Source organism: Nematolebias whitei, chromosome 12 (assembly GCF_014905685.2).
Source record: "Nematolebias whitei isolate Nwh7 chromosome 12, NemWhi1, whole genome shotgun sequence".
Classification (NCBI taxonomy): Eukaryota; Metazoa; Chordata; class Actinopteri; order Cyprinodontiformes; family Rivulidae; genus Nematolebias; species Nematolebias whitei.
In genome coordinates this window covers 46,290,953-46,302,201 of record NC_056509.1, presented here as the reverse complement: position 1 = coordinate 46,302,201, position 11,249 = coordinate 46,290,953, and the positions used below count along the sequence as shown (strand labels likewise).

At 41.7% G+C, this 11,249-nt stretch overlaps 1 protein-coding gene across 1 annotated transcript in view; it reads right to left on the bottom strand.

Annotated features, from left to right (window-relative positions):
- Positions 1-11,249, bottom strand: part of galnt14 (UDP-N-acetyl-alpha-D-galactosamine:polypeptide N-acetylgalactosaminyltransferase 14 (GalNAc-T14)) — a gene marked incomplete in the record, with an annotated part of 258,579 nt that overhangs the window by 9,641 nt on the left and 237,689 nt on the right. The window contains 1 exon segment of the mRNA XM_037685964.1: positions 9,585-9,729. Coding sequence (XP_037541892.1) covers positions 9,585-9,729 — 145 coding nt within the window.

Genomic DNA, 11,249 nt, shown 5'->3' with positions numbered 1-11,249 from the left:
TCAGGCTAGCTGTTAGCGCATCAATCTTAGCCCAGTTCAGGCTAGCTTTTAGCTCATCAATCTTAGCCCAGTTCAGGCTAGCTGTTAGCGCATCAATCTTAGCCTTGTTCAGGCTAGCTGTTAGCTCATCAATCTTAGCCCAGTTCAGGCTAGCTTTTAGCTCATCAATCTTAGCCCAGTTCAGGCTAGCTTTTAGCTCATCAATCTTAGCCCAGTTCAGGCTAGCTGTTAGAGCATTAACCCAATCAAAAATACTGGTAGTCCAGACAGTTCTGAAGTAATGCTCTGTCCAATGGCTGTTAATCGTTAGTACCTTCTCTGCCATGACATCAAAGCACCGAGTATGGAGAACCGGGCAAGAGTCTTTGTCCAGGCTAGGCTAATAGCTAGCAAAGAGGGCCAACACGTTTCAGGCTCATAAAACAACTCTTTCTCAGAAGCAACATTCAGGTGTGCAAGAATGCTGCATTAGTTTATATTAAATCTCTCATTTATGGATAATTTTGTTTAGTCTGTCCCTGCTTTCAGAACCAAACAGTATTTGTGATAGTGAGCGGACCACATATGGATTCTGTTCTTGCCAGTTGAGGATGGTGAACGTGGGATTCCTCTGGGAGCTGAGTAACCTTCTGACAGACTATACGCAGAACAGGAGGACTGATACCTTCAGCAGCCTCGGCCCCATCGGCAAAAATCACTTCAACGTTGGTGGGACTCGTCCTCTAAACTCTTTGTCCAATTTGAGGTCATGCAAAGAGCAATCTACAGCAGGTAAGATGTTACTTGCTTATTTGTTCATAACTTCGCCACAGAGCTCAATAATTAAAAAAAATCTTTCATAACAAGCAGCAATTTTAGTTTGTTGGTCAATAGAAAAACATTTGAATTTTCAGCAAAGTCACTAAAGCTGTTTTGTCTCTCACCCCAACATCTCAATTCTCTTCCTGTCTAAGGAGCACCGTAAAGTTCTGAAGAATAATCTTCACCCCAGATTATCAGCTCTGGTAGGAAGGAGTCAGTCAGCTGAAGAGACGCAGCCGACAACAGAACAAAGTCCAGAATGGATTCAGAACCACGACAATAATCTGCTAATCTCAGATTAATTAATTGAAGCAGAAATGCAGTCAGTCCATTTCTTGTGGAGAGGGTTTGGAGTTCGGGGTAATCCGTTAAAAAATACATCTTTAGACACAGATTTACTTTTTCAGAGCCCAGATTCAAAGTAACTGCGACATGATTTAAAGAGGATCAATACAAACATATATCCCTTCAGATATTGTTGTAATTAAATGCTCCACAATATGAAACCCAGAATTCAAACAGATATTATCGTAACGGTCCTGGTGACCTGCCCACAGTTTCCTGTTTGAGGGCGAGGAACAGGTGAGGACAGTTGGAGGTCCTTCAGACTTTGATGTGAAACATTTTTTCTGGATCATCTCGACGCTGCAGGCTTTAATTCACCGTCTGATTGATTTATTGAAGAGCCGTAAATAGATGCACATTAGATTGGTCCAATGTATCTCCTCACAGCTGGAGCCACTGGGGGCCCCAGGAGTTCTTCAGGTTTAGGATTCAGAACCAAACCAGTGCCAAACCAGTAACCTCAGTATTCAAGTTGTTGGTTACTTTTAAATTTAGTTACAGTTGCTCTCTGAATGTTTATGAAGCATTCATTCTATTGTGATCTATTTTTCTTCTGTACGTATTTCTGCATCTTTCTCGTCCCGCAGTTTTCAGCTATTTCTACAAATCATGAATCAAAACGTTCGGCTCTTTCAGGACAATCCTGCTGTGACTTTTGGTATTGGTGCAACTTTAGCTTTTTGCCATATTTAGCCTTTTCTGACATTTTTTTTTGTCATAGAAAATGAATTGAGCTCATTTCTTCAACTCTTTAGATCTGTTTACAACCTTTTACTGCTCCTTTCACATTTTGTTCTGGTTCAGCTTCTTTCAGCTTCCTTCTGCTAATTTGAACTTTTTTCAGCTATCTTCAGCTGTTTTTTTAGCTGTTTTGTGCTCCTTTCAGTTTCTTTCTGCTAACTACAACATTTTTGTTCTTCTAACTTCTTTCTGCTAATTTCAACTTGCTATGCTCAATTCAGCTGATTTCTGCAAGTTTCAGCTTTTTCTACTATTTCAGCCACTATATAGCCATTTTTACGCTAATTTAAGCCTTTTCAGCTAATTCCTCATTTTTTACACTCATTCCAACTATTTCCAGCCTAATTCAGCAAACATGTGCTCTCTCCACTTCCTTCTGGTAATTTAAGCTTTTTCTGAAAATTTTAGCTAAATTTCAGCTGGTTTTTTTTTTTGCTGATTTCTGCTTTTTTCAGATAATTTCCTCTTTTTTGTGCTCATTTTTTCTTCTTTCAGTCTAGTTGGCAAACATGTTCTTTCTGCTTTCTTCTGCTAATTAAAGCTTGTTCTACCTTTTCAGCTACCTTTTTAGATTTTATTAGCTAATTTCAGCTGTTTTCAGATAAATGCAAGTTTTTCTTGGTAATTTCTGCTTCTTTCAACCTAATTAACTTCCTGCAGGATCAGTAAAGTTCTATCTTATCTCATCTCATCTCATTTCATCTTATCTCATCTTATCTTGTCTTATCTTATCTCATCTCATCTCATCTCATTTCATCTCATTTCATCTCATCTCATTTCATCTTATCTCATCTTATCTTGTCTTGTCTTATCTTTCTGCTATTTTCCGCTTCTTAAGCCCCTTTCAGCATTTTTCTTCTAGTTTCAGCTTTTTCTGCTACTTCAGCCACGATTTAGCTGTTTTATGCAAATTCTAGCTTTTTCATCTAATTCCACATTTTTAGAGCTCATTTCAACTCTTTCCACTTCCTTCTCATAGGTTAAGCTTATTTCTGCCTTTTCGGCTACTTCTTAGATGGGTTTTTTTTGTTGCTAATTTTAGATTTTTTTTAGCTGATTCCCTAATTTTTGTGCTCATTAATGCATATTTAAACCTAATTCAGGAAAGATGTGTCCTTACTGCTTTCTTCTGCTAATTTAGGCTTGTTTCTTTCATTTCAGCATTTTTTAAGCTAATTTCAGCTGTTTTTCAGCAATAAGCATTCACACTGCATTTTTGCAGGAAATTCAATTTCTTTAGTTTTTGTTTGCTGTCCTTCCAGTATTAGCAGAGTTACATCATTACAATCAAAGTATTTTATTTAGTTACATACTGAGTTTTCTGTATTATGAACTTGAAGAAGGTAAATGGACTTTTTACAGCACATTTACTTAAAGCATCAACTTGTTCATTCACTGCCCGTGCAGTTTAATTATTCTTTTATTAGAAGAAAACTGAACAATAATTTCCAAACAACAGATGGAGAGCGAGTGGTGGACAGAGCCCGAGGTCTGAACAAAGTACAGGAGGTTCAAGGAGCAGTGAAGCCGGTCTTTGAGCAGAGTCCTGGCTGTTTTCAGCAGTAGTGGTCGCAGGTCGAAGCAGGTCAGTGCAGAGACAAAGTCTGCTGGCTCAGCAGAAGTGCTCTCCAAATAAATAAAAGGTTAGGAGCAAAGTGTGCTGGGGCTCAAAATAACAACGAAACCAGCAGCTCAGAGCTGCAAGCTCAGTTTTCACAAGTTTCAAGTCACCCGATCTACCTCCTCTGTCTGCGCACCTTCACACCCTGAGAGCTAATTACGTCTCAAACGTCCAGCGCCACGGTTCTGTGACTCGCCGAGCTGCCGCGTATAAAACAACACAACAATACAACTGGGACACATGGTCCCAGTAAAGCAAGTGTTCACAGTGAAACAAGCTCTCTAAAGGTTTACACATTGTCTAAAATGTAAATAAAAACCAGATGCAGTAACTTAAACTCATATTTTATTCACAATGAAACATAGTAAGAAATTTTACTATTAAAAAAGTGTAATCTAACAGTTAATGGCAACAATACATCTCCAGAAAGCTGTAAAGGTAAGTGGTTTGGATACGAAACAGCTGGAGGAGCGTTTTGTAACTAACTGGTTCGATTGGCAGCAGGTCAGGTGGAGGAGTGGGAATAAAAATAATATTTTAGTGAAGCTGAATCTCTCAGCAGTAAAGAGTCTGGAAAAACTGTTTCTAATTACAGAATAACGTTCCTTAACGGAAAAATGGGGAGACTTTCAATTTTCCAATTAAGCAAACTGTTTTGGAGTCAGGGTTGCTCGTGTGCCACAGATTAGAGCTGTCATTTCTAACCCGGGCCCGAAGCCTGGCCCGACCCGATTTTGGGCCGGGCCATAATAATGTGCTGGTTGGGTGGGACGTTTCAGCGTCGAGCTTTTGATTGCGTCAGTGGACGCGCACGGCTGACAATCTAATTATATGGCAACATGGCTTGCCATAGAATCACCAGTGGCCATTTGACCATGAGGCGAGCTGACCGGCCTTGAAAGAGGTAAAATAAAGTTCAGTTAAGCTTCAGATGGGACAGTACTGCCAGGAAGCGATCCATCGCCCAAATGGACGTTCAGCCGCTGCACTCAGCAGACGCGCGCGGCCGACAACCCAAACAGGTGAGATCCCAAAGCAAACATGTCAGAGCAGGGTCCATGTCTGAATAATGCAGAATGCAGCAGAAGCATGGATTTAATGAGCTTTGACGGCCATGAAAGGACAAACACCCCCTCAGCTCTGATCCTCTGCCCCTTTTATTCAACTGCGCACATCCGCCGACTGTTAATAACTATATAAGCAGTCAAAGCATAATTAAAAATGTCGGGAGGGGGGGTGGGGGTAGGTTTTGACCTGAAATTACTGTTAAATTGTCGAGTCGGGTGGGGTTCGGAAATGATGACTACCAGCTGGGGGCCGGGTCGGATCGGATCTTTTGGGCCCCAATTCAACTCTACCACAGATGACTGATGCTTCCAACATTTTCTTCTTCTGCATGTTTACAAAGAGCTCTCGTTGACTTTAGTCAAGTTTTCCCCGGCACTTTACACTGTGTGTCAACGCTCGTCACCTCATCTATGAGCCCGGAGAACCCTACAGCGTAAACTCATTTCAGTCCCTTGTATCTACGGTTTGTTCACTTCGGTCATGATCCAGACCTCTTGACCCATAGAGCTTTGCTTTTTCGTCACCATTACAGACCAGAGCGTCAACCTCATTACTACAGACGAGGTTCCAATCCAGCTCCCAGTCCATCTTCTTTAACAAAACTCCCAGATACTTGAACTCCTACACTCGAGGCAGAGACTCAGCCCATCACGGAGTGAGCGTTCTACCTGAGCCAGGAGATTCACACTCAGCTGTGAAACATCTGGGCACGTTTGAAGGTTGAAGTTTGAAGACACCAACAGAAGCACATCATCTGCAAAGAGCAGAGATGAGACCCTGAGGTTCCCAAACCAGACACTCTCCTCTCCACGACTGCAACTGGAGATCCTGTCCATGAACACCAAAACCAGGATCAGGGACAAGGGACAGCCCAGACAGAGTCCAGCAGACTTTGTTCTGAGGATCTGAACACATCTTTGGTTACACAGGAACTGATAAACCTGTTGTACACAGCAATTACAGCAACTTCTCAATCATATCTGTATACTAAAGGAAAGGAATCGTGAACGAAACCATTCATATTTACAATAAAAAAGATCATGTCCCTTTATTATTGACATGTTTCACTGTAACTGAGATAAATTAGTAATATTCTTCCTAACCAGAGTTCAAACTGAAACATAGACAAACGGATTCAAACGGTTCCTTCAGGGTGTTTTTTTTAATAGTGCTGGATGAAAGACGGTCATGTCTCAGTGGGTTCTCCTATGAGCTTTGGGATTTCAACCAGCAACCTTCTAGTTACAATCTGGCTCCGGCAGCCTTTGGGCATTTCAGCTGCTGACATGTTGGCAGGCTGCAGCACCGACTCGTTAGCTCAAATCACAGCCTCCACACTCACTCTAACATGGAATAATGAGAATCCTGTGGGTATTAATTAGAACTGAGAGAGGGCTACGCACACACGCACACATGCACGCACACATGCACGCACACACGCATGCACGCATGTATGCACATGCACACAGAGGCTCTTTGGAGTTTTGCTGTTTGGTTTGTTAAAAATGAAAACTGAGGAAAAGTTTGACTCTTTTACTCAAAGAAGAGTAAAAAAACAAGCGTCCTGCACAAAAACCAAACACTCATCATGTGGGCTGCCATCGAACACACCGACCATCCAACAGCACGCTCATCTGTTTGTCCACAACGTGCACAGCTGTTGCTTCTTACTTGTCTGTCAGCGCTGCATTTTGACCCGACACCTTTTAAATGTGACCATTTCTGCCAGCTCACTAATTAATAACCACAAACAATTATCACCTCCTGGACATGAGAAGAAAACATAAAATGAGAGAAGAGTCCTGGATAACCATCATATTCAGTCACTACAGCACCAGTTCACAACCGATGATACGAAAACCAACAGAATTTAACACCACTTGTTCTTGTCAAGGGCGGACGCTTCCCCCTACTCTCCCTCCTCTGCTTTGCTTTGCTCTGTCCTGTCTGTGAAACTGCTTCAGAGCCTCTCTACATGTCTACTGAACCATAAGTTGTTGCTATGGATCTGGTCTGTTGGTCTCAGATCACACCATTGGTTGGTTCTCTAACTATCTCTCAGATCGGAGGCAATGTGTTCAACATAATGGTACTTCCTCCAGTTATTTAACAGTCAACAATGGTGTACCACAAGGCTCAGTCTTAGGACCCACCCTCTTTACAATCTACATAGGTAATGTAGGTCAGAGCACACCTGATGCATCCTTACATTTCTATGCTGATGACACAGTTGTTTATTGTTGAGCTAAAACAGTTGATAAGACTTTCCAGCTTTTGCAATTCGCATCTGACATCATCCAGTCTGATTTGTTCCACCTCAAACTTGTCTTAAATGCCGATAAAACCAAAGGGATGTTTTTTTCAAACAGGAAGTCAGTCCCAGCAGTTCTTCCTCCAATTTTATCGTCAAATGGTGTCCCCATTGAGTTTGTTGATTCCTATAAATATTTGGGTATCTTGGTCGACTCGCATCTCTCTTTTAAGCTCCATGTGGAAAACCTAGTAAAGAAACTGAAGGTTAAACTGGGTTTCTTTTTCAGAAACAGATCCTGTCAAACTCTGAATGTTAGGAAACGCCTTGTATCTGTGACTTTTCTTCCCTCCATTGATTACGGTGACATTATTTACATGAACACTCCTACAAGAACCCTGCAGATGTTGGATGCTGCAGATGTTGGATGCTGTCTATCATGGTGCACTAAGATTCATAACTGGCTGTAACTACCGTATCCACCACTGCACCCAGTATTCACTGGTTAACTGGTCACCATTAACTTCACACAGACTCTCTCACTGGTACATTTTCATCTTTAAATCACTTCTTGGTCTGCTGCCTTCATACATCTCCTCCTACATGTCTCTGCGTGAGTGCAGCTACAGCGTGCGCTCTCAGGACATTATTACCTGCAGTGTTCCCTCAATGAGGACTGAACTAGGCAAAAGGACCTTCTCCTACTCCGCTCCTGTTTCCTGGAATATCTTACAAAAAGACCTGAAGCTCTCGACCTTGACCTCTCTAAGTGTCTTTAAGAATCTGTTGGACTCCTGGCAGGGACCAATGCAAACATGTTCCTGTTTTTAGTTTTCTACATTCGCCTTATAATCCAGCTGTTTTTGTTACTTTTTTGTCCATCTTATTTGTAAAAAAAATAAAAATAAATCTGTATGCCTCTTTTATGATTGTCCGTTGTTGTCAACATACTTTGTTGAAATCAGGTCTCTCTTGTAAATGAGTCCTCGAGACTCAATGGGATTAACCTGTAGAAATAAAGGTTGAGTGAATGGTCTCTCAATGCAATTGATAAAATTTTCTCAACGAGAAGACAAGCACCAAGGATGCACATACAACAGGATTTATGATAACTGGTTTCCTGCTTTTTGGATTCGGCTTGTTCCTGGTCTATCAACAAACAAGGAAGTTGTCGGCAGCAAATTTGGCCCTGGTCAGACTGCCAGCGTCTGTCCACTTCATTTGGATGGTCGGGATTTGAGAGGACCAGCAAAGACTCCAGGCAGACACGAATCATTAAAGTTCTGCCTGTTCCCAAAACAATTGTTGCTTATCTGAATTCTGGCCTTGACTGGCCACTTTATCTCAATTCGCCTGGAGGTCCTGTAAATTGATGCTCTGCCCCCTCCCGTCCCCTCCTAGCGAGGAAGTTTGTGGACCTATCAGAGGGACCCGGCTGAATAAACATTGTGTCATCATTTCAGGACTCTCAGATTCTCTCTGGCGCTGTTCCAAGTCGACCTCGGCACGAGAGTGTTTACGGATCTCACCAGAGGGAACTGGCTGATTGTACCATTCTTATCAGAACTCTTGTGCCTCTGGAGCAGAGGTGGGCAATTATTTTTTCCATGGGGCCACATGAGAACCAACAAATATTGTGGAGGGCTGGACTTTTTCATGCAACCTTTATTTAGACAGGTAAATCCCATTGAGCCTCGAGGACTCATTTACAAGAGAGACCTGATTTCAACTTAACTCAATACTGCATAATAATAGTATTTCATTATTAAAAGCAGTACATAGCACTGTTTTAACAAGCTGGTAAGAGTATTTGTTATGATTAAGCAACGAAAAAGCGAGGTTTCCTTACAAAAATGTCATTTATTCAATTAAATTTCCCAGTACAATGGTAAACTGTTAACATTTTTACCATTTGTGACGTTATATTAGTGATCATTTTCAGTCACATTCACCCCAAAACTCATTTTGAGTTTTATATACTGCTGGAAAAAGTTCTTAGCTTTGTAAATATATCACAATATTGTCTTTGTACTCCAAATATTATGAAACATCATATAATAGTGATCGTCACTGAACTGTGATTTCGAGTCCCGGTTCTTTACGTGCCTACATTTGTAGTCTAAACATCTCATTTGGTGTTTACCAGTTCTTTTTTCTTGTTTAGTGAGAGAAGTTTAGTCTCTGTTGGGCTTTAACGGAAATGTTAAAGTCAGGTTCAAGGTCTGAGGTGGAGATGTGAAGCAAAGCTGACATCTATCAGTGAGAGAGGATCTATATCTGGATTTGGTTAACTTCATTTGTTTACATATGTATTTTGTAATTCCCGTATGGGGGCCGGTGAGAGTCAACCAAAGGGCCGCATGTGGCCCTGGGGCCGTACAATGCCCAGGTCTGCTCTGGAGTGTCCTTGACATGACCACCGCTCTTGTCGTCCCTGCAGGACGTCTCCGTCACTATGTGCCTATGTGCGGGATGTTTTTTTCAATATCAGGGTCTTTCTCCTCGGTCAAGGAGAAAGAGTTCGATAGGAATTATTTTTGCCTCCAAATCCTGTACATGTGTCACTTTCATTACTTTTTGTCCGTCTAAACAGGTCTCACTTGCAAAAGAGTCTTCGAGGCTCAATGTGATTTATCTGCGTAAATAAAGGTTGAACGAATGAATGAAAAATGAAGTAAATGAACTAAACTAAAAGACAAAGTGTTCTTCCCATTCCAGCCATTTTATAACTAACAAGTTATAAATAATCTTCCTTACCTGATTATTGGCAGGGCCCCCCTCTGTTCCTGTGCAAGGGGCCAACGTGAGGACAGGCGTCTCCTGGCCCTCCACCTTATGAGACTCCAGACAGTTCTGTCTCTGTCTGATCACCCCGGACTGGGAGTCCGAGTCATCTGGGACCCTGATGAAGACAAAGAGACTTCACCGAAGACGGTAAATGACTCGTCCGTCAACAAACAGCAACATGTAGGACAAGAAAAGACCTTGTGTAACCTTTGACCTTGATTTCTGACCTTGACCTTGGAGCTGTGGTGATGATGCAGATGTGCATGAAGTTTATTTTAATTATCTTGACGGATCAGAAGTTATGGGTCGGACATTTTGACTGACGATGACTACAACACGAGACGTCCACCTTTGACGAACATTTCAAAAGTACAAGTTTGGTGTTCTTAAAGTTTAAGACCTGACGTCTAAAAGAAACAAAGAACCACGCTGACCCCACCCCCACCTACAGATCAAACTAAAAATATATTTATTGTGATGTTCAGGCTCAGGCATTTAAAAAAAAACACTTAACACAGAGACATAAATACAGAACCCATAAAATATTTGGAATAAAACACAAACAGTCAATAAGTGACAATAAAAAGAAAAAACATATAAAGTAAAGACGATTTAAATGTAAAACCAGTTAGAATTTCAGGTTTAATTATGATCCTGTGTCACAAAGAGAGAATATTTTCCGTCTTTGTCTTTTTCTGCATTTAAATAAAATCACAAGCTGAAATTTTAACGCCTCGGCCTCTAAAGTTCTAAAGTTGTTCAACTTTCCGTCTTCTTCGTTAAATCCTGAGCTCTAAACTCGAGCCCGAGTCGCGCCGCATTAATTCAATCTGCTATCTCTCACTTTTAATAGGCGTTAAAGGTTATTTAGCGTTTTAAGGGTCAGCTCTGTTGTCCCCTGAGAGGAAGGCTGTTAATTCCATTCTGGGGGATTAACCGGGGCCTCCGGTGAATAAATGGCTGTTTGAACGTGTGAAAGGAAGTGTGTTGATGTGTTGGTCCGGTCAGGTGGACGTGTGTGTTTGGTTTGTTGCAGGAAGGATCGTGTTTGGGCTGCGGTGGAGCCGCGTGCAGACAGGTGAAGCTGAGGAGACCCTCGAGAGATTAACGTCCATCAGGACGGAGCGGGACATTTCACTCGCAAAGACAGGAAGTGAGGGATTCATTAAACGAGGAGAAATACAGAAAAACCAACCGAGCGTTAACGTGCGCTCGCTGTGGACGACAGGTCACTGTGATTAAACGAGACAAGTCGAGACAAGTCGAGACAAGAGAGGTTTAAAAAAACGCAGCGCGAGAAAACTTCTCTTCAAAGAACAAGATCTTCTTCAAGAAGAATGTTTTTAAGGAACTAAAGAGAATTTTAAATCAAGTTCATTATTTTGAAAATATAAAAGTTACAAAACCCAGAACTCAGAGCAGCCATCTACATCATCCATCCATCCATCCATCCATCCATCCATCCATCCATCCATCCATCCATCCATCCATCCATCCATCCATCCATCCATCCATCCATCCAGCCAGCCAGCCATACATCCATCCATACATACATACATCCATCCATCCATCCATCCATCCATACATCCATCCATCCATCCATCCATCCATCCAGCATTCATCCATCCATCCATA